Source organism: Hypomesus transpacificus, chromosome 17 (assembly GCF_021917145.1).
Source record: "Hypomesus transpacificus isolate Combined female chromosome 17, fHypTra1, whole genome shotgun sequence".
NCBI lineage: Eukaryota > Metazoa > Chordata > Actinopteri > Osmeriformes > Osmeridae > Hypomesus > Hypomesus transpacificus.
The window spans coordinates 672,282-695,104 of record NC_061076.1 but is presented as its reverse complement, the minus strand read 5'-3'; the positions used below and the strand labels follow the sequence as shown (position 1 = coordinate 695,104).

The 22,823-nt window shown below is 50.3% G+C and overlaps 4 protein-coding genes across 6 annotated transcripts; 3 read left to right on the top strand and 1 right to left on the bottom strand.

Moving 5' to 3' along the window:
* Positions 1 to 3: 3 nt before the first annotated feature.
* On the top strand, positions 4 to 5,956 carry mief1 (mitochondrial elongation factor 1). Its single transcript, XM_047038242.1, has 5 exons — positions 4 to 86; positions 403 to 559; positions 715 to 895; positions 1,771 to 2,027; positions 2,287 to 5,956. Exons 2-5 carry the CDS (start codon positions 413 to 415, stop codon positions 3,112 to 3,114), a joined length of 1,413 nt encoding a protein of 470 aa, XP_046894198.1. The 5' UTR covers positions 4 to 86; positions 403 to 412; the 3' UTR covers positions 3,115 to 5,956.
* Positions 5,957 to 5,996: 40 nt separating this feature from the next.
* On the bottom strand, positions 5,997 to 10,582 carry napsa (napsin A aspartic peptidase). Its single transcript, XM_047038244.1, has 9 exons — positions 10,353 to 10,582; positions 9,610 to 9,868; positions 9,352 to 9,475; positions 8,934 to 9,052; positions 8,482 to 8,681; positions 7,671 to 7,793; positions 7,284 to 7,428; positions 6,882 to 6,980; positions 5,997 to 6,717 (listed from the first exon to the last, which is right to left on the bottom strand). Exons 1-9 carry the CDS (start codon positions 10,418 to 10,420, stop codon positions 6,556 to 6,558), a joined length of 1,299 nt encoding a protein of 432 aa, XP_046894200.1. The 5' UTR covers positions 10,421 to 10,582; the 3' UTR covers positions 5,997 to 6,555.
* Positions 10,583 to 10,681: 99 nt separating this feature from the next.
* Positions 10,682 to 18,925, top strand: LOC124479479. 3 transcript variants are annotated; one of them, XM_047038235.1, is made up of 10 exons: positions 10,682 to 11,395; positions 11,962 to 12,065; positions 12,180 to 12,266; positions 12,951 to 13,106; positions 13,236 to 13,526; positions 15,951 to 16,157; positions 16,241 to 16,357; positions 16,483 to 16,522; positions 17,092 to 17,146; positions 17,861 to 18,925. In XM_047038235.1, the coding sequence occupies exons 3-10, from the start codon at positions 12,207 to 12,209 to the stop codon at positions 18,594 to 18,596; spliced, it is 1,662 nt and encodes a 553-aa protein (XP_046894191.1). In that variant the 5' UTR covers positions 10,682 to 11,395; positions 11,962 to 12,065; positions 12,180 to 12,206; the 3' UTR covers positions 18,597 to 18,925. The 3 variants fall into 3 exon arrangements, with proteins under 3 accessions (XP_046894191.1, XP_046894190.1, XP_046894192.1); XM_047038234.1 differs by lacking the exon at positions 11,962 to 12,065; XM_047038236.1 differs by lacking the exons at positions 11,962 to 12,065; positions 17,092 to 17,146 and having other exon boundaries at positions 17,866 to 18,925.
* Positions 18,926 to 19,010: 85 nt separating this feature from the next.
* Positions 19,011 to 21,932, top strand: atf4b (activating transcription factor 4b). Its single transcript, XM_047038243.1, has 3 exons — positions 19,011 to 19,170; positions 19,847 to 20,251; positions 20,517 to 21,932. The coding sequence occupies exons 2-3, from the start codon at positions 19,942 to 19,944 to the stop codon at positions 21,515 to 21,517; spliced, it is 1,311 nt and encodes a 436-aa protein (XP_046894199.1). The 5' UTR covers positions 19,011 to 19,170; positions 19,847 to 19,941; the 3' UTR covers positions 21,518 to 21,932.
* The last annotated feature ends 891 nt before the right edge of the window (positions 21,933 to 22,823 follow it).

Sequence of the window (22,823 nt, the reverse complement as noted above, 5' to 3'; positions counted from 1 at the left end):
GTAGCGGGGGGGGGGCTGGTGTAGCGGGGGGGCGGAGAGCACGTCTGTCGCAACCAAGAGCATTTGAAATCAAACCATTTAATCAGGTATGTGTCCTGGTCTTGCAGACACAGATTACGCCTGTCCTAGATCAAACTGGGATTGTCTATTGACGTTCAATCAGTTCTGGAATTCAGACCTTAGTCGTCTTGTTTACTTCGAGATCTGTGAAGCCAGAGGTCGCTTTGATAAAAGCGTCTGTAAAACACATGATTATTAATGTCATTTAATGTATTAATTTCCCTTTTATTAGTGAACAGATGCTATTTTACAATATCATTATCCATTGCTACCACACACGATTCCACATTGACCATGTTTCACCAAGCCTTGTCTCCCCCTGTGGGCGTTCCATCTCCATAGAGAAGCAGAGATGGCTGGGGTGAACGGCGACCGCAAAGGAAAGAAGGACGACAACGGGATAGGCGGCGCCATCGACTTCATGCTGTCTAACGCCAAGCTGGTGCTGGGCGTTGGAGGTGCAGCCATGCTGGGCATAGCAACACTAGCAGTCAAACGAGTGAGTAGCACAGGACAAGAAACATGCTCACGGTGGCAATTAGTCTATTTCAACGCAACAATGTGACACATGGGGAAGTTTTAGTTTTTATAAATGTGATTACGGAACTCTGTCCCATCCCTCCGTTCAGCTGAGCTTTATGTTCCATGTTTCAGATGTATGATCGAGCCATCAGTGCCCCCACCAGCCCCACCAAGATGGACCAATCAGGGAAGAGGAGCTGGGAGGAGCCAAGTTGGATGGGCTCGTCTCCAAGGGTACTGAACCAGGACATGAAGTCGACAGTGAGCCGCTCCCTCCAGTCCCTGCCCACCTCCTCCCAATCATCTGAACCAGGTGATACGGCTGATACGGCTTCAGAGCTGTCTGGACCGTCACTGTCACAGCACTACACTCCACACACGTACGTCTGGAACACATCATCATCAGCACCATCCACACAGCTAGGACCTGATCAAGGACTGCACTTGGAGGGCCTAGGATAGGCAGACACTTGTAATAGACTCCTGTGTAATCTGTTCCTTGATGGTTGACCCTCTGTTGACAGACAGGCTGTTCCGTGGATTGCTGTACTTCCTGTACAGTGAGTGATTTTGCTGACTGTCTGAGGTCGTTGTAGTCTGAAGTTGTTGTAGTTTTCACATAGTTGTGGACTGTAGTCTAGTAAACCCAGCCGGCTGACTAGGGTAGCCAGTAGTGAGCTCCAGTCTTGCTGTTGTGACGAGGTGTAAAGTAACATAAGCAGAGGTGTTTAAGTTGAGCTTCAGACAGAAGTCTGTATGTGCCTGTTCCTCCCTGTGCCTGCTGATCACATGACCACACCTGCTGATCACCTGACCACACCTGCTGATCACATGACCACACCTGCTGATCACCTGACCACACCTGCTGATCACATGACCACACCTGCTGATCACCTGACCACACCTGCTGATCACATGACCACACCTGCTGATCACACCTGCTGATCACATGACCACACCTGCTGATCACATGACCACACCTGCTGATCACCTGACCACACCTGCTGATCACATGACCACACCTGCTGATCACCTGACCACACCTGCTGATCAGCACAGTCCTCAGAGCACATTAGTGATTGGGGGGAACAAACACATGGTAGACCTTCAACTTTCTGAAGGTGAACTGGTTATCTAGTATCTCCCCTCCCCACACCCAGCCCCCCTGACCCGTGCTGACCTCCCCAGACTGCATGCGGAGGGCGGCGGGGCGCGGAGCGGCCGGCCAGACGGACATGCTGCGAGCGCGGATGCGTCTGTCGCTGCAGGAGCGTCTGTGGGAGTTCCACCAGGAGCGGGTGGCCATCCCTGCAGAGGAGCAGGTGGCCGCACGGAGGGCAGCTCTGGACATCTGTGCTGAGCTCAGGGTCTTCCTCCACGCTAAGCTGCCTGACATGCCCCTCCGGGAGATGTACCTGAGCGGGAGTCTGTACGACGACCTGCAGGTGAGCACAGGGGGGAGGAGGGGAGGGGGGGAGGGTGGGAGGGAGGGTGTGAAGGATGGATGTTCTGTAGAGGGGCATGAAGGGGATGCATGGATGAAGGGGTAAAGGGAAGGGAAAGATGAGGTCATTCTACAAAAGGCCATGCAATTCTCTTTCAGTGTAATTTTCCCTCGATTAATTTGTAGTACATTATAAAAGTGTACTCCCTTTCTGTGCGGCTCCATTGAGTATGTATGCCCCTCCCCCCTCCCCTGCCCAGGTGGTGACAGCAGACCACGCCCAGCTGATGGTGCCCCTGGTGCTGGAGAAGAACCTGTGGTCGTCAGTGCCTGGGGAGGACACCATCATGAACATCCCAGGGTTCTGGCTGCTCCGCAGGGAGAACCTGGAGTACTTCCCCCGGGGGAGCAGCTACTGGGACCGCTGCATGGTGGGGGGTTACCTCTCCCCCAAGTCTGTCCTGGAGCTGTTCGACAAGCTGGTGGCTGGATCCATCAACTGGCCAGCCATCGGGAGTGTTCTGGACTACGTGATCCGGCCGGTGGTGCCGTCTGAGACCCTGACGCTGGAGGTGCAGTACGAGACAGACCGCCGGCTGTACGTGGACTTCCTGCCGCTGTTGGTGATGGAGGACGGAGCCTCGCTGATCGCCAAGCCCCACCGCATGATGGCTGAGCGCCACGACAACCTGTGGAGGCAGAGCTTCCGCGTGGCGGAGACGGCGCGGCTGCGGGCGCTGGACCAGGAGGACGGAGGCTGCCGCTGCACCTGCCTCAAGGTGGCCAAGGCCGTGTGCAAGCTGAACCCCGCCCTGTCACGCCTCACCGCCAGCCAGCTCACCAACACCATCCTGCTGCTGAGCGAGAAGGAGGGCGACTGGACCCAGGAGGCACTGGCTGACCGCTTCCTGCAGCTGCTCCGCTCGTTAGTGGGCCACCTGGAGGCTGGGCGGCTGCCCTGCGCTCTGGTCCCCAGGGTGGACCTGTTCTGCGAGCTCACGCCCCAGGAGGTGGACGAGCTGGGGTACACCCTCTACTGCGCACTCTCGGACCCGGAGGACCTGCTCAGGACTGCCGGGCCGCCATGACGACCTGCCACGGCAACCAAGAGCGCACCTGAGGTGGTGTGTGATGCAACGTGGACATGTATCCGAGCACATCATCACAAGCTGTCCAGAAGGAAGGCTCCGGACTGTCCTGCAGACGGACGGCAGGATCTCTAGACTAGCTCTGGGGCTTTTTGCTTTTGTATTCACCTGTGTGTGACAGCAGCAGCACCTGGTGTTGCTGTGTTCAGCCATATCTGAAGATCTACAAACCGGTCTAACCTCAGCCCAGTCCAGGTCACGCCTCTTTTGGTCAACAAAAACCCTCTGGTTCACACAGGCTGTTTCGTTTGGTGCTGTTTGTTTGTTTGTTTAAGTTGGTGATTGTAAAACAGGGTGACACACACATATAACTAATCTGGAATGAAATAAAGATGATATTTAATGTTAATTTATGAGTGGATGGAAATCCACTTGAGTCTTTTTTAAGTAATTTGGTCACGATTGGTTACGAGTGATTTCAAACACTGAAGTTGTGGAGGGAATGTTAGCCTTGCCTGTGAAACATCGTCTTCATCAACAGACAGACAACCGACATGTGGCCCAACCATACGATGTGAGCTTAACGCTTCATGTTTTTGGATTTATGATTATTAGTCAACAACACAAACCCTACAACTGTGGACAGGTTAGACCTGTTCCTGCTGCATGACCCTGTGTGCCCCTCAGCACTGTGTGAAAGGATGAACATGGCCCTGTCTGCCCCTCAGCACTGTGTGAAAGGATGAACATGGCCCTGTCTGCCCCTCAGCACTGTGTGAAAGGATGAACATGGCCCTGTCTGCCCCTCAGCACTGTGTGAAAGGATGAACATGGCCCTGTCTGCCCCTCAGCACTGTGTGAAAGGATGAACATGGCCCTGTCTGCCCCTCAGCACTGTGTGAAAGGATGAACATGGCCCTGTCTGCCCCTCAGCACTGTGTGAAAGGATGAACATGGACCTGTCTGCCCCTCAGCACTGTGTGAAAGGATGAACATGGCCCTGTCTGCCCCTCAGCACTGTGTGAAAGGATGAACATGGCCCTGTCTGCCCCTCAGCACTGTGTGAAAGGATGAACAGAATATGATGCTCTTGTGGGTCACCAGGAAAGCAAATATTTGACCATAAGATTAGAGAGTAATCTTATGCTCATTTATTTGACTATAGTTATGTAGAGTCTCTTGAGACATTTCTGAGTTAAAAGAAGAACAAAGTCTCTGTTCAGCCCTGTTAAATCATTATTTTCCCTGCTTTACAAAAAAACACCAGTTAGGCTTCAGTCTCCCAGAGTGGAGGGGTCGTCATGGTGACTAAACGAACTATGAGTCTGCTGAAGCTGGTGATTTGCGAGCAGCAGAAAAGTCCTTGATCTAAAAGTTGGATGAAAGAGTTGTTAAACGTAGTCTGTTTAGGGCTGTATCCTGTTTGCATGAGTACCCTGATGTCTCTTACCCTAAAGCTCTGTGCTGTCTAGTTCTAATGTCAGATGTCATGTTTAAAGGTTTATATATGCATACCTGGTTGTTATACAACAGAAAATTGAACATGGCATCTTCATCAAAGTTCTAACATTGTGTTTTTCAAAACTCTTCACCCATGTAATTGTCTTGATTTTAAGATGTGCAACATCAATAAGACACTAAGCTGTTTATCAACAGAGTTGCAAAAGGAGGTCGTGATCAGGGTGCTGATTGGGTGGTTCCTTGATGGCAAGGTGCAACATTGTTGCAAAACAATTGGGACATCAAGTTTACTAAAGAACTCACTTCCTGATCTGACCAGAGCTCATGGGGCGCAGCGTTAGGATTGTGAATGCCAATGATATTATCTCCTCCTGTTAACAGAAGGATAGATCCTTTTAAGAATATGCATCTGAGTCCAATATATTTGAACGTGTGGTTCCAGAGGTCAGTGAGGAGACCCTGATCTGCAGGAGCTTCAACAGAGTCACATGCTTCATTGATCTCCTGTCAGTTTGCCAGCTTGTGTAAGTGTGTGTATACGACACTAAAGGGGAGGTGGGTTTCTGCTAGCTCAGTCTACACTGGCGGCTCATCTAGTAAGTGAGGACGGAAGGTTTGCTGTCCAACCTGGGAGGACGTGAAGGTGTTCATCTAGTGTTGTCTGGGACGCTGGCCAGCTGCTTGGATGATGGTTACTGAAGCAGGTTGTGTCGACGTGTCGTCCCTTCAGCTGGTCAAACCTGGACCTCTCGCTCTCCTACGTAGGGTTAATCATTATACAGGCAATCCCCTCGAATACGTTTAGGATGTTACTCAAGCCGTAGGATGAGGAATACTGGGCCTGTTACAAGCCGTAGGATGAGGAATACTGGGCCTGTTACAAGCCGTAGGATGAGGAATACTGGGCCTGTTGTCTCAATACCACAACAATTACGAAACAATTCTAGTCGTGGAGACGTGTTAGTATTTTTGTATTTATTGTACATTTGTAACCAAAAAAAAGAGTATTTATGTTTGCAAAGAATACAACACACTGTGCTTAATAAGGGTGCTGTTCATAAGGGTGAAGCAGTCGTGGGTCTTAGTTTTTTTCTTTATTTTTTTAAGTGTTGAAATTGGAGTCTTCCTTCGCTTACAGACCTGACTAAAGATATAAACTTTGGTGAGGTAACTGTGCCACAAGTTTGTGACGTTTGTCTGTTGGTGTCAAGAAGCCCAAAGTGCTGTCTCCTCCAGCTTGGGGGCTCAGCCTAGATATGTGCTTGCATGCAATGTATCGTTTTTTATTTGTGACTCATTTTCTATTTAATTTGAGTTGTCTGGAACTGAATGGTACACACAGCACTTTGTAACTCCAATAAATGCTACGACGTATGTTCAGTATGGTTGCTCTGTCTGAATCAACTCACAAAACCAAAATGTCTCACAAAATGTTTATTTTGTAAATGAGGGATATTGTGGGCAGTGGTTAGATGTAGGCATTCAGTCAAAAAATGCACAACGGAAAGCTTAAGTCAACTTGTAACAGTATTCTTCAAAAAACAATAGCCTCCAACATGCCAATTCAGCATTGACATTTAAACCATCCTGTGTGACAAAGCTGTGAAACAACATGACAGTGAAACACACATCTACACTCATAAGCTGGTTTCACACCAACAATGATTAGAAAAGCTCTCATTTAAAACATCTTTACTCATTTTAAATTACTCCCAAAAAAGCACAAATCTAAAAACAAAGCATTGTTGATTTGGAAAAAGATCTAATCTTAAAATCAGACAAACTGAGCAAAAAGTCCCTTCAAACTTGTTTTTCTTTTTGGTTTTGAGTTAACAGATTCTGCACTAACTGTCAACTTCATTACCACGGCGACTTCCTGGTGTCTTTTGGATCAACACTAAAACCACTTCCTCTTGAAGCTGGTCAACTCGGTTTAAAATCGATCTGAAAACAAAATGGAGGACAGCCTTTGGAGTGTCTCTACTTGGCCGGAGCGAAGCCCACCCGGTCCAGGTCTCTGTCAAACACAGTGTAGTAGCGGCCGATGAACACGTCTCCCAGGATCCACAGGGGCCCAGCAGGGGGGGGGATGTCCATGGCCATGAAGCCTGACAGGCAGATGGACTTCCCCATCTGGGACTCCTGCAGGGCACAGGAAGTGACAGACTGAGCAGTGGACAGGAAGTGACAGACTGAGCAGTGAACAGGAAGTGACAGACTGAGCAGTGGACAGTCCCTAGAAGGGTCGTGCTCCAGTTGTTCAGCGAGAGCTCTCAGAGCCTGACAGTCTAACGTGTCTGGGTTACCTTCATCACGTAGTCCTCTCCAGTCAGGTTGAACATCTTCCCTCCCAGGTTGAAGGAAACCACAGGCAGGGTTGGGATCTTCTTACAGTCAATCAAATACTAGACGCAAAATAAAACACATTAGACTCACACAAACACAAACATCTTTGAACTGAACGATCAGTGGGGATCTTCCAGTTCTAAGGAATGTGGGAAAAATTCCAACTTCCCCTTTGAATAGCTGAGATTAGGGTTAGGGTAGATTACCACCATGTTGCTTTCACATGGCCAGCCCCCTCAGGGCCCCACAGGTGAATGGGAGGAGCTTAATGCTTGCTGGGAGGAGCTTAGTGCTTGCTGGGAGGAGCTTAATGCTTGCTGGGAGGAGCTTAATGCTTGCAGTCCAGGGCAGTGTGACAGTACCTCTCCCATGATCAGGGGCAGCGCTCCGATAGCTTTGTGCAGCGCCCGGATCTCCTCCACAGGGCCTGTGATGAGGGATGTTCCCGTGTCAACGATCGCCTGGCAACCAGCCTTGCACAAAGTCAGCTGGTTCCCCACTTCAACACTGAAAAAATATGAATAACTGCAGTCAGTTTTGATCACAAGACAATGAGGCAATATTTACATTTTTGTCATTTAGACACTTGTACCCAAAGTGACTTCAGTCAATGAAATAATTGTGTTCAGCCTTCTATTAAGAAGTGTTAAAAGCAGTCACAGTGCTAGATGATACACCTGCACTCCTAACACACACACACACGCTACATGATGACACACATGGTGTGTGTACGCGTCAGCAGGACCCACCCAGCCATCTGGATCTGCCAGTAGGCCTTGCGTGTGACGTTCACGTAGTGCAGCGCGCCACTGAAGTACTGCGGGTCGGACCCCCCCAGCATCAGCTCGCCCCCTACAGGAGAGGAGGCGTCTCTGCAGAGCACAGACACACATCAGAGCTAGGACGCTCGTCTGTTCTCTCGCACCTCGTACTGATGAGGCTGAGGAACACAGGCCCTGCTAAACGTGAAGCCATAACACACTTCTCCATTTCAACAAAGAAAGGCACACGTAAGCACACCAAGGGAACAGTTACGTGTCCCCAAAGTGATACATCCTTTTTTGAGATGACAAACTGAGAAGGGTTTTGCCAGATGTTGAACCTGACACCTGGAAACCTGACACCTGGAAACCTGACACCTGGAAACCTGACACCTGGAAACCTGACACCTGGAAACCTGACACCTGGAAACCTGACAGCTGGAAACCTGACACCTGGAAACCTGACACCTGGAAACCTGACAGCTGGAAACCTGACACCTGGAAACCTGACACATGGAAACCTGACACATGGAAACCTGACACATGGAAACCTGACACATGGAAACCTGACAGCTGGAAACCTGACACATGGAAACCTGACACATGGAAACCTGACACATGGAAACCTGACAGCTGGAAACCTGACACATGGAAACCTGATACATGGAAACCTGACACATGGAAACTTGACACATGGAAACCTGACACATGGAAACCTATCCAATCACAAGCTCCTTCCTGGGGGTGTTTAGGAATGTCACCTGGACCCTTTAGAGATGCCAGGACCTGCTGCACCCACCTGCTGATGTAGAAGGAGAAGATGTTCTGAGGCAGCAGCTTGGCAGCCATAGCTGTGTCGAACACCGGGGTAACCTTGGCAACAGATATGGTGGGGTAGCCCATGCCAAGGATTCCATCAAACCGTGCCACAGCAAACGTGATGCCAGGCTGCTTCACCGCCTCACCAAACTGCTGACCTACAACTTCCATTCCAGCCAACTGAGGGAATGAGAAGACAGAGGGACAGTAGTCATGTTCTTAAACTAGATCATCATTAGTGAGGTCCTACAGAAGACCCAGTGAAGGAGTAGGTCAAGTACTGCAGTTCTTCTCTTAATTTGGTGAGCGGTTTAACAGATGAAATATGCTGCTTGAATGCGCTAAAGTGGAAGGAATGTAACTGAACAATGGACCGTGGCTGTGAGAGGAGATCATGTATGTGTGTGTGTGTGTGTTACTGTGTCCACTCACAGTAACAGTGTCCCCACTGATGAACCCAGACAGGCGGCCTCGGCCATACTGGATGGAGAACTTGGTTCCGTTCTGGACGTAGGTGCTGGACTTCTTGGAGTTGTAGCGATGGTGGAGCCCTGTCGGAGTAGGGGAGAGAACACACCGTCAGGCATGAGAACACCGTCAGGCATGAGAACACCGTCAGGCATGATACACCGTCAGGCATGACACACACTGTCAGGCATGAGAACACCGTCAGGCATGAGACACACTGTCAGGCATGACACGCCTGCTGTCATGAGACATGTCTCTCCAACGCTGTCCACTGACTAACTTGGACCCATGACAGAATAACATTGAGGACATTCTAGGCATGATTAGATGGAACACCTGCTGTGTCCACCCCTACACACACAGCTCATGCCCCTGAACTCACAGCAGGCCACGTCCAGGAAGGAGCAGTGGACGGAGGGCACCCACAGGTTGGAGGAGCCTGTGTCAAACAGCACTGTGAAGTCCTGGGGTGGAGTCCCAATGCTGATCACCCCATAATACTGAGCCTAGAGACAGACATCAAGTACACTATGTCAGATTAATAAGCACATACATACAAATGTTAAAAAGTAGTCATCCTTTTCATTCATATACTGATAGGTTTACAGTTTAAATTCAAGGTATTGGTTTTCAGGCGTACATCCATGAAGTTTGTCAGCCTCTCCACTGGTAGTAGGGGGGCTGGGGTGGTTGTGGGGGCGGGGGTGGTGGTTGTGGGGGCGGGGGTGGTGGTTGTGGGGGCGGCGGTGGTGGTTGTGGGGGCAAGGGTTGTAGCCGGGGTCAAGTGAAGGTTCTGGGTCTGTGTCCTTATGGATTTGCCCATAGCTTGGAGCTCCTCCAAACTCATCCCATTATCGCTCATCAGGCGGCGCACAGTCCGCGTCTTGTGAAGGGGAATCCTGTGGGAGAGTTTGCAAGAACCGGTCCCATTATATTTCGATATCGTGTAAAAGCATAGACGTATTATTTGGTTTTCAGCTGATATGTACTGATTGAAGTCATGTGAACAGGAGATCATGTGCTCTTCACTTCCTGAGTCATGTGTAGCCTCGCGAACAGTTTATTCTGTTACATTTTGAGGAGCAGGCTGTAACTGTACACAGTCTATCATGGAAAGCCAAACATTTGCAAAAAACCTTCAGCTTTAAATAGCGTACACAATTTAAATGTCATAGTTGCAAGAGGCAAACGTTAAGTACGCTAACTTGTGTAACGCGTCTAAGAAATGCAGCCTAGGCTACAGCCATTACCCAAAACATTTCAAACAAAAACAACTATTCAATGCAAGTATTGCTACAGATATTGTCGTAGTTTACGAAGCGAAGAAAATAGTCGAATGTTCACAAAAAAAGAGAACTGTGACAACACTTAAAAATATTTTACCTGATCACAGAAGCACTGTTAGCAATCAACAACGCGAAAGTGACTACACATATGTTGAGTAAAGACATATTTTGTTTTCGTTAACCAATTTGATATGGCTAACTCGTTTTCACATTAAACCACTTTGATATCCGAACAGAAGACCACCTTCCCAAACCGTCGCTCTTGATCTGTATAGGCTATATCCTTGAATACACTTCGATACTTTCCGCCAACTCTCGGTTTTCATTATACTGGTCCTGTCCCTATTGGACAAAACTCTTGAATCTCAAATTCTCATTGGTCTAATGAAATGTTCATCAATTTAGATTAGGCAGCATACGCACCTCAGAAATAGCTGTCAGTGAAGTCATTGCACAAACTGTACCTTTATTTCAAAGAGATCTGAATCTATGATAAAGTTCGCTATAGTCATTAGATTGTATGCTGTAAAACAAGTTCCGTAGATTGCTGTTAGAAAGTGTTATGGATGCTAATTCAGAATAGTGACAGATCGGCTACAGTTATTAGTCACACCTTCACACTTAAACTGTGCGGCCTGCAGGCTGCATGCCTCTGTAAATTACCTATTACTTAGGCTACAACTAATTGTTTGGCTGTTTTATCACTAAAATGACTAAATGTAAATGTAGCCTATCACAAAAGCTACACTATAAGGCAAACGCTACAGCTTTATGTTGAATCTACAATTCATAAAACATTACATTTGCATTTTAACATATCAGGCTAATAGTTTGTAGCTACAGAATTGTATGTCATGGAAGGAAGACACGGATGTCTGTCAAGAAAAGTCTCTTCAACGTAGGCTATAACTTTTTTCTGATTTTTTTTTCTTATCTTTTGTTCCCGAGCAGGAGCCGGCACAACTGCTTGTCATTAGGAATGCGATGGTAGATTAGTAGCACACAAAGACATCTCCCCTCGACAACTGGTGTTTCATAACGCAGGAGAGTTATTCAGAGTTCAGCTGGCTGAAAGAGGACGGCCACCCGCGGGGAAACAGAAATCCCGTCTAAGACTCGCAGGATAAAGACATGGCAACGGTAGGGTATCATTCATTATTTGAACTGATCTGTGGATATACATGAGTGAATCTTGAGTTTGTCACATAGGTCAATTCTTATACGGTTTGACATACTCAAGATTGCTGATTATTCAGCCACAATAAATGTGTCTTTATTTTAGACCATTGCTTTTGCTAAGTCAGTTCTTAATGAACCAGAGTAAAACATCTGAGATGTTTAGATTATTTAATTAAAATATTTTATATTTCTTAAACAACAATAGGCTACTTTAGTATTTTAGGAGGAAACAAACTACTAATACAAGTGTGCAACCTGACACAGTTGACTCACTGTTGCATAATCGAATACCTCAGACAAGGCATGAAAAGATATTCTGAGAAACACAACAGGCCAGACCAGTGATCTGTACACAAACCAGCATGTCAGGAACATTTCACCTCCCTGTCAAGGTAGTCGAAGGTGACCAAGTCAGTATTAGGCCTACATTCCATTTTTGTTCTAATTCAGTGGTCCTTCAATATAAACATTTGTGCTGCTCTTGTGTGTGTGTGTGTGTGTGTGTTTGTACATCTTGCTGTCTGAAGAAAGGAGATGCATTACAGACAGTTTAAGGCAACTGTCCAACAAAAGGACAATCAGTTCTCCATGACAACCAGAAAGTTTCCTTGGCACAAGAATCCCATTAAAAGTATCAATCAACACAAATGTGCATCTTGAATTTGACAAACTAAACATGTTATACAAACATAGAAAGAAATATGACAATGTTCACCTGTTGGGATGTGCTTGTACCTCTACCCAGCCCACCATACGCCTCAGGACCAAGAACATGGTCAAGTCATTGACCACAGACCTGCCAGACTCCGCTAAAGACCCAGAAGAAAGCAAGGTGAGGGAAGATACGAGAACCTCTATCATGTTAGATCATGGATCATCCAGCTCCAGCTCCAAGCTTTCAGCCCCAGAGCAGCCATAGCTCCAGGCCCCCAGAGCAGCCTAGCTCCAGGCCCCCAGAGCAACCTAGCTCCAGGCCCCCAGCCCCAGAGCAGCCCAGCTCCAGGCTCCCAGCCCCAGAGCAGCCCCGTTCCAGGCCCCCAGCCCTAGAGCAGCCCAGCTCCAGGCTCCCAGCCCCAGAGCAGCCCCGTTCCAGGCCCCCAGAGCAGCCCCGCTCCAGGCCCCCAGCCCCAGAGCAGCCTGGCTCCAGGCCCCCAGAGCAGCCTAGCTCCAGGCCCCCAGAGCAGCCTAGCTCCAGGCCCCCAGAGCAGCCTGGCTCCAGGCCCCCAGAGCAGCCTGGCTCCAGGCCCCCAGAGCAGCCTAGCTCCAGGCCCCCAGCCCCAGAGCAGCCTAGCTCCAGGCCCCCAGAGCAGCCTGGTTCCAGGCCCCCAGAGCAGCCATAGCTCCAGGCCCCTAGCCCAAGAGCAGAGCTCTGAGCCCAGCTCTCACGGAGACATCCACAGAGGTGAGCTCCCTTTATCACCTACCCTGGGGATGGACATCCATCAGCCTGTAACCCTTGCTCCTGCACCAGCTGCTGGGTTTACATGATAGCTGACCACCCCTTACGATTCTGCAGAGGGATCATCAGAATATTCCAGAAGATCCCTGGACCCCCGGTCCTGTTCATCCTCCTCCACTCCGACCCAAGACTGTGCCTTCCTTTAAAAACACTTCCTCTGCTACAAATGGGGACTTTGGTCAGCTTAAAACGTCTAATGAGCAGGATATGAAGGTAAGCGGTCAAAACACTTTTCCTCAACAAATAACCTAATAATGACGTTGTGTCCCTGTACTTACTGTAAGTCGCTCTGGATAAGAGAGTCGGCTAAATGACTAAATGTAAATGTAATGTGTTCATCAGTCTTCAGATGTGTGTGGTGCGAGGGCTCCGTCCCCACTTCCTCTTCTCTGTCCAGAGCACCGCCCGCCTCTTCCCCGGTCCTGCTCCACCCCTTCTCAGCCCCTTTATGAGAGAGCTCTACCACAGACAGAGCGTAGCCCTCAGACAGAGCGTAGCCCTCAGACAGAGCGTAGCCCTCAGACAGAGCGTAGCCCACAGACGAGGCCTCTTCGTCCTGCACATCCACCCCCAGGCCTACACAAAGCTTATTCCCTCGATACCTTTGATGAAATGAGGACCACAAGTGGGACGGTGAGTTATAGAGAATATTTAGCACAAACTGTTTATTGCGTTTATTCAGCCACCACTCACTAACCTTTCATTGGTGGTTTCTGGTGTTCCCCAACCCTCAGACACAAGGCCTCCATGTTCTCCCCGGTCCCCCCGTCCAGCCCTGCCCCCCTCCCCCTTGCTGTCCCCCCCTCCCCGTCCAGCCCTGCCCCCCTCCCCCTTGCTGTCCCCCCCTCCCCGTCCAGCCCTGCCCCCCTCCCCCTTGCTGTCCCCCCCTCCCCGTCCAGCCCTGCCCCCCTCCCCCTTGCTGTCCCCCCCTCCCCGTCCAGCCCTGCCCCCCTCCCCCTTGCTGTCCCCCCCTCCCCGTCCAGCCCTGCCCCCCTCCCCCTTGCTGTCCCCCCCTCCCCGTCCAGCCCTGCCCCCCTCCCCCTTGCTGTCCCCCCCTCCCCGTCCAGCCCTGCCCCCCTCCCCCTTGCTGTCCCCCCCTCCCCGTCCAGCCCTGCCCCCCTCCCCCTTGCTGTCCCCCCCTCCCCGTCCAGCCCTGCCCCCCTCCCCCTTGCTGTCCCCCCCTCCCCGTCCAGCCCTGCCCCCCTCCCCCTTGCTGTCCCCCCCTCCCCGTCCAGCCCTGCCCCCCTCCCCCTTGCTGTCCCCCCCTCCCCGTCCAGCCCTGCCCCCCTCCCCCTTGCTGTCCCCCCCTCCCCGTCCAGCCCTGCCCCCCTCCCCCTTGCTGTCCCCCCCTCCCCGTCCAGCCCTGCCCCCCTCCCCCTTGCTGTCCCCCCCTCCCCGTCCAGCCCTGCCCCCCTCCCCCTTGCTGTCCCCCCCTCCCCGTCCAGCCCTGCCCCCCTCCCCCTTGCTGTCCCCCCCTCCCCGTCCAGCCCTGCCCCCCTCCCCCTTGCTGTCCCCCCCTCCCCGTCCAGCCCTGCCCCCCTCCCCCTTGTTGTCCCGCTGCCCCTCAGGGTACCAAGCCCCGCCTCCTCTAAGGGAGCGTCTACTGGAGGTGAGCTCACCAGACACTAACACCTCCACCCATCTCAAGGATTCTGCAGCTCTGTCTTTCTTGCACAGGAAAATCTATACTTACAAGAACTTCTAAACCCATGAAACAAAATATTTAAGTCAATTTGTAATTACAATTTAGGGCAATTTCACAGTCCTTTTGCCTTTGTATGAAAACGATTCATAACTGATAGGGTTCAGGAGGCTACCTGTCCCCTGTGAGACCAGCTCCTCCTGTTCCTATCAGCCCTGTGTCCAGCCCCCTGCATGCCCAGGCTGGCCATGACTCCCCCAGTAGAGCCCAGACCACAAGATCCCAGACCAGGACTGAGAAGGTAACACTGGCTTTGGTTAGATGTAATTGTACATGAATATAGAAATGAATGAGTATGTCTGTAGCAACACTGTATATGGTGGGGATGGTGACCTCCCCTCTGCTGCTGACCTCGATGGGGGGACGTCCTGGATCAGTAGAAGGAATACTTTGAAGACCTCCTTAATTCCACCGTCACGCTTTCCGACGTGGAGGCAGAGTCTGGGGACATTGGGGGGGCCCTTCTATCTCAGGGGCTGAGGTCGCCGAGGTGGTTGAAAAGCTCCACCAGTGGACCAGCTCTATACCCTCCAGAGAGTCCTGGAGGGTACATGGGAGTTCGCCCAACCAGTCAACACATGTTTTGTGGATTTGGAAAAGGCGTTCGACCGTGTCCCTCGGAGGCTCATGTGGGGGGTGCTCCGAGAGTACGGGGTACTGGATTCTCTTGGGATCTTGACCCAAGCGGAGGAGTTCAAGTATCTCTGGGTCTTGTTTACGAGTGAGGGCAGAATGGAGCGCGAGATCGACAGGTGCATCGGTGCGGCATCCGCAGTGATGCGGGCTCTGCATCGGTCCGTCGTTGTGAAGAAGGAGCTGAGTCGAAAGGCGAAGCTCTCTATTTACCAGTCGATCTATGTTCCTACCCTCACCTATGGTCACGAACTATGGGTTGTGCCCGAAAGAACGAGATCACGAATACAAGCGGGTGTCCGGGCTCTCCCTTAGAGATAGGGTGAGAAGCTCGGTCATCCGGGAGGGGCTCAGAGTAGAACCGCTGCTCCTCCGTGTCGAGAGGAGCCAGCTGAGGTGGCTCGGGCATCTGATCAGGATGCCTCCTGGACGCCTCCCTGGTGAGGTGTTCTGGGCACGTCCCACTGGTAAGAGGTCCCGGGGAAGACCCAGGGCACGCTGGAGGGACTATGTCTCTCGGCTGGCCTGGGAACGCCTCGGGGTCCCCCAGGAAGAGCTGGTGGAAGTGGCCGGGGAGAGGGAAGTCTGGGCCTCCCTGTTTAGGTTGTTGCCCCCGCGACCTGACCCCAGATAAGCGGTAGATGACGATGACGACGACGACAAAGACGATGTCTGTAGCTGTACTGAGTTTAATGAGTATGTCATGTTTCCTGTACCCTAAGCCTGCCAATGCAAGAGGAAACTATACGTCTGTGCGTCCTGTTCTTCCTCCACCACCTCTGTTCAATCCCCCACCTCCACCTGCAAGCAGCAGACTGCTCCTTCCCTGTCCAGCTGCCGTGGACCAGACCTACCATACCGAGTCAGTGTACAGTGAGATAAAGGACTCCCCCTACCTGCACGTTCTACCTGAGGAGAACCACTTCCAGGTGAGAACCCCAGAGCAAGAGACAGACAGACTCATACACACTAGCACGTCACACCAACTGTTTGTGTTCTCATTTCACCTCAGCCATCCAGCAGTGTGTACAGGTCAACAACGGGATCGACGACACAACAGTCACAGCCACAGTCCCGTTATCAGAACAGAGGCGTCCCTCCACCCCCTGCTGAGTCTGAGAACACGGAGGTATGAGCTGGTCTGCTGGGGCTTCACCTGGGCTTCTCTCCTGGTGGATAGTCGACAGTTCCTCTCTAAATACATTGTTACAACCTGAATCTTAGACAGTGAAGAACTTCTGCTTCCTTCTGCAGGATTTTGAAAGTCTTCTGAAATGGATGAGGGCCATGGGAAGTGAGTAACATTCGTTGATGTTATGTTTTAGAGCTGTGTTCTCGTGCTAGATCGTTCACAGGGATGCTGCACCCTAGTATGGAAGCAAATCAAATTTCTGCGTTTTTTGAGGGGTAGATTTTTTTTCGGCTAGAATTTTTTGCAATCGAATCATCTCACTTCCAAGGGTCACACAGACCTCTCTCATCAGGCCCCTTTCATCCAGGTGTAGCTGCAGGTCAGTCATACATGCAGACATGCAGGTCAGTCATACATGCAGACATGCAGGTCAGTCATACATGCAGACATGCAGGTCAGTCATACATGCAGACATGCAGGTCAGTCATACATGCAGGTCAGTCATCCAATCACAGGCTGAGGTCTGAGGAGAAAGGCAAGCAATATCCCATAGGGTTTCCCGGAAAAAAATATTTTTTACACTTTCACACCCTGATGCTGCTCCCCTGATTTTAATAGCTAGCTGGTTGACAAGCTGAATCATGTTTGTTACCACTTTAAACCTCCAGAAGTGTAGATCTTTATATGTAGTGAATATTATGATCACCTGTGTGCCTGTGCCTTTCTTTCAGACAGGGAAAACATTCCTCTGTCGCTGTATGGTGTCAGCATAGAGCAGGAAACAAGGAAACACACACACATTTACATTACATTTATTTATTTAGCAGACACTTTTATCCAAAGCAACTTCCAAGAGAGAGCTTTACAAAAGTGCATAACAACGAGATAGCCCCAAAAACATTGCGGGTAACCAAAACATGGAGCACACATTGTGAAAAAACAAATAAGTGCCTATGGGAGGAACCATAAGAGCATGCAGTTAAACAAATTACAATTAAACAACATGAACCTCAAAAGTGCATGAGTGTACCTGTAGAAAAGCAAGGAACAATAAAAATTCACAGCAAGTACAAGAAATTAAATCAGTTACAACTAACCAGCAACAGCAACAAGTCCCTAAATAAGAGTCATTGTGTTCCTGGAGGAAACTAACATCAGGTCCAGCAAATCATTCCTATGTACCGTTGTACTCCCGGAACAAGTGCGTCTTGACCCTTTTTTGAAGGTGGGGAAACAGTCAGTGTCTCTGATGGAGGTGGGGAGTTGATTCCACCATTGGGGGGCCAGACAGGAGAAGAGCTTGTGTTGGGACCGGGCGCTCTTGAGCGGTGGGACCACCAGACGGTTGTCAGAAGAAGACCGTAGTGGGGTGTAAGGCTGCAGGAGAGACTTGATGTAGTCAGGTGCAGTCCCGTTCACTGCTCGGAAGGGTTAGGGTTACACACATGCTGTATCAGTAACTCAGGTCAATTTCTGAAATATGTCCCTCAATTCTGTCAGGGCAGTCAACCAGAGGACCCTGCATTTGAAGAAAGCCTTCCGCCTCTTTAACTACCTCCTGATTAAACGCAGCGACGCTCTGCGCAGCCACATCTCCGACCTCAACAGCCTTGCCGACTGCCTGGCCAAGGTCCAGAAGAAAACCCAAACCATGGGCATCGCCGGGGGCACCGCAGGGGCCGTGGGAGGGGTGGCTGCCATTGTGGGCATCGCCCTGGCACCGGTGACCATGGGCGCCTCCCTGATCGCCACCGCTGTGGGGGCGGGCATGGTGGTCTCTGCCGGCGGTATGGGCGCCAAGGCAGCACAGGCCAGCAGGAAGGGCAGCATGGTGGACAGGGCGAGGGTGGAGAAGGTGGTGTGGCACTACAAGGCTGACGTCACAGACGTAGAGCACTGCGTCTCCGTCATCCTGGCTGGCGTGGACGTGCTGAGGAGACACAACGTCACCAGGCTCCAGAGCGCCGGGGTGGAGCCTGAGGCTCTGAGGCTGGCCACACTGGCACACACTCTGACCCCTGGCACCACGCACACCAGCCTGTCATCCGACACTCTGTTCCAGATGTTTAGAAAGGACATGGACCAGTACTTTGTAGGGAAGGATGGCCAGAGGCTGAAGAGGGGTACTGAGACCAAATTTTCCTGCCAACTGCGCCTGTTTGCTCTGGGTCTACAGGCGCAGCTTGATGAAATGTGCAGTGTCTGGGAAAGATTCACATTTTTGGCCAGTGTATGAAGGTGTGTGTGTGCATGTGGGTGTACCTGTGTGTGTGTGTGTGTGTGTGTGTGTCTGTGTGTGTGTGTGTGTGTGTGTGTGTGTGTGTGTGTGTGTGTGTGTGTGTGTGTGTGTGTGTGTGTGTGTAGGAATTAATGTCTGCAATTGTCTGTGTGACCATGAAATGTTAGAGGTCATGGAAATACACTTTTTTAGCTCTGATAAGAGACCTAATATGTGTTATCAAGGTCGTTTAAAATGGAATGTTAATCCATTGAATATACGTAATTAATGTAACACTGTACTAAACACAGTAGTATATAATAAAATAAACCCGTTAACGACGAAAAGCGCAGTGATACACGCACACCATGCGGCGGAAGGATATCAGACTTCCTAGGGAGAGGTCTATAGTCCCACTGCTCTCCACAGACTCCATTTCTTTCCAGCTGATATCGCTAACGCTTAGGCTAATTCTGTGACAGCGCTCTTTGGGCGAAATGGCAGTGTAAAGGCGTGCAGCGGCGGGCCAGCAGCAACATCCTCAGTGCATCAACTCAGTGCACTGATTTAACTTTATATTCGTCAAAATGACGTAAGTATACTTCTATTTGTCCATTTTTTATTTTGGGCTTGACAGCCCTACGAGGCCGTAAACTAACCTTGATTGTTTCAAATAAGTATTGTATTTAACATTGACATATACCCATGTAAGAACAATATTGTAAAATTAGTGAAAATAGATACCCTAAATAATCCACTGAATGAAGTCTTCGGATTTACAGTAACATGTGACATCAACATACCGCGTGACATTGTAATGTTCCGCGCGATGGTACATTTGTTTTACGTAGTTTATAACAATCTATGGCAGAACACATATCAAATGTATTTGCATTTTTTGTTATTTTAATGAAATATTTTTGAAGTACCATCGTGGCAAACTTAAAATGGTTCGTGATGCTTCACCTTTAAAATGGCGGCGTGACAAGTGTTCAGGGATAGAGAACAAAGTGTGTGTGATGGGCGGGGCGGCCAGCCAGACATGAGTTGCCGTGGAAACGACCCTGGTCTGACGCCAGTCGAGTCACGAGGCATGGGGATTTACGATGACTCATTACATGTAGTTTTGGAAGTGCACCATTATGGCAGTGGAGGGCAGTGTTTCCCACATACATAGTACACCTGATTCAAGCTAAACTTGCCATCCCCAAACCAATTACAGATTGACAGTTATATTAAACATTGTTCTTTCTCCCTCTGTCTTCCAGGTCTTTTGTGGCAACAAACAGCTCTGCTGTAGTCGACAGCATTAAAGAACCTCTCGACGCTCTCCGCACGCAGTCGACAGACCCAGCCATTCACCATGACTCTGACCAACAACTCACCGTTTGGCCCGGAAGACATGGAGGCCCTGCTGTTGGGCCCTTCCTGTCTCACGGCTGACCCCACAGGGGCCCTCCTCCACCTGGATGAAGAGGAATCCTTCACCGAGGGGGGAACGTCGCCCCTCTCATCATCTTTCTCTTATTCTTCACCCCCCCTCCACTCCCTGCCCCCCTCTCCGCCCTCCCTGCTGTTCCAGGGCGACAAGGCCGAGGGGCACATGTTGACCCTCCCGTGGCTGTCAGTGGACGAGCTGGGACCCTCCCATTCGGGCACAAACGACGGCAAAGGTGATTCCCCCCACACACACACACACACGCGCCTCTTGTGTGTGTTTCCCTCTTGTAGGGCACCTTCAGTCCTGGTTGTAAGCTTATCCCCCAGCTGAATGTTACCATCAGGCGTGACTGGACCTGGGTACACAGCTGTGACTCTCTAGGGTTAAGCATCCCTGCTTTGCATGAACAACACAGTGTGGTCAGACTAGTCTGATGTTGATTCAGTTGCACCGTTAACTGAAGTGTGCAGATGAATGACCTCCTTTTTCTTCCATAGAGGATGCCTTCTACGGCCTGGACTGGATGGCAGAGCGAATGGACCTGACAGAGTTTGACTTGGACTCTCTCGTGGGCTCCTGCAGCCCTGAGGAGCCCCCCAGCTCCCCTGACGACCTCCTCGCCTCCCTGGAGTGTCCTGTAGACTCCCTCCCCATCCCCTCGCTCCCCACCCTGCCAACCCTCTGCAGCCTTCCCTCCCCTCCTGCCACGGAACCCTTCCTACCCTCTCCTGCATCCCAGGGTGCCCCACAGGAAGTCCTCTCCCCTCCTCCCTGCGTCCCTGAGGTCCAGGACGAGTGTGAGATCAAATCTGAGCCGTTGTCCCCAGGTCCCTCCCCCATGTCCCCAGGTCCCTCCCCGATGTCCCCTCCCTTCCCTCCTCTCTCCCCCATGTTCGCCCTGGACCTGGGCAGTGAGGTGGACGTGTCCGACTGCGACAGCAAGCCACCGCCCCCCCACCAGGTGCTACAGGTCCCCAGGGTCGTCCTCTCCCTCTCCCCTCCCCGCATCGTCCTCGTCCTGGCCTCCACAGAGGAAGTCTCCACCACCTCCATAACCACCACCACCAGAGCAGCTCTGCCACAGCTCCTGTCTGACTGCAACAGGGTCAGCTCTGTCTCCAACCCTCATCTGGTCTCTGCCACCACCACGGCCTCTAGAAGCAGGCCCTACCCTTACCCCAGGCCCTGCTCCAGCACCCCCTCCTCCTCCTCCTGCTGCTCAGGGAGTGTGAAAGGGAGGTCACGAGCTGGAGGACCCCCCAAGGAGAAGAAGCTGAAGAAGATGGAGCAGAACAAGACAGCAGCCACTCGCTACCGCCAGAAAAAGAGAGGAGAGCATGAGGCGCTGAGCGCCGAGTACAGCCACCTGGAGAGGAGGAACCAGGAGCTGGAGGAGACGGCTGACTCCCTCGCCAGGGAGATAGAATACCTGAAGGAGCTGATGGAGGAGGTGCGGCTGGCCAAGCTCCTCAAGGGCTCAGGTGCTGGCAACCTCTGACCTCTGACAGAAGATGTTGGAAGTTGACAGGAAGATGTTTGATGAATCCACATATGTCCTTAGAAGGTGTCGATCTGACCTGATTGCTTTTAGATGCATTAATGTCCCCAAATGCACGTACTGTTCACCAACTCACCTAATTCTTCCCGCAATTTGTCTTGTAGCTCAAGCTTAACATATCCGTACCTATCTATAGATATAATGATCCAGTTTCAAATATCCTGTATGAAAACCTTCAAGTGTTTTCTTCACAGTATAAACTATGTATTGTTGTGTAGTCACTTATTTACAAAAAAACTCAGTATGTGTATTACGGTTAATGGACAGACTTTTAAAACCTATGTGAGCTTATCAACCATATTAACTATTTTAAAGTATTCATTGTAATCTGTAATAAAACCAACTATAACCATTTCATCTATTTGTTTTGTTTGAACCTTTTAGACATTCATAAACCATTCACTACTATTCATTGAAGTAGTAACAGTCTGATGAACAATGAGACAGGGATTTCATACTCATTTAAATATTTCTACAAAACCAAAGGATTCTGTTTTTTTTATGTCCAGCTAAGAATGAAAAGATGAAACGGTTGCCTTCTAAAAATCTAAGACCCTTGGCGGCTAGCAATAGTACCAATCTAACCAAGGTTTCGATCATAGCTTGTTAGCTGACATATTTTTTAGGGAAGAAAATGGTTTAACCCTGATCAGATGACATCTTCCTGACCCTCAGCCTCAAGCTGACAGGTCAGGCCTGAACAGGACTCTTCTCCTGCCTCGTGAGTTACCACAACAAGGCCGTGTTGCCTGTGGGGAGGATAATGGCCCAAGCCTGACCAGCACGCTGTGCTGAATCAAATGACGGTCATGTGAAACTACAACGTGGTATCACAACCAAGTATTAATTAGAAAAAGCACGTTATTGATCCCTGGGAAGAAAGGAACAGTATCAGAGGTCATAACAAAAATCTGGATGATATAATTCACCCAAAAATAGAACAATTATATTTACAACATAAATCTACAATATACAGTTGTTTACAGGAGTGTTGAGGGGTTAATAAAGTAAGGACTCTACTTCACTTCTGTTGCTCATTTCTGACAATGCTATTATCTTTAGGCAGATCTGTTGTGTGTTGAGGTAAAGAGAGAGAGAGAGAGAGAGAGAGAGAGAGAGAGAGAGAGCGAGAGAGAGAGCTGACCAGCACTAATGCAATAATAGATATTTGACACATGACGCTTCCAGCATTCAACGCAAAAGCTCTTCGATGTCGCTGGTAGGCGGGGTTTAGCTGGTGGAAGGG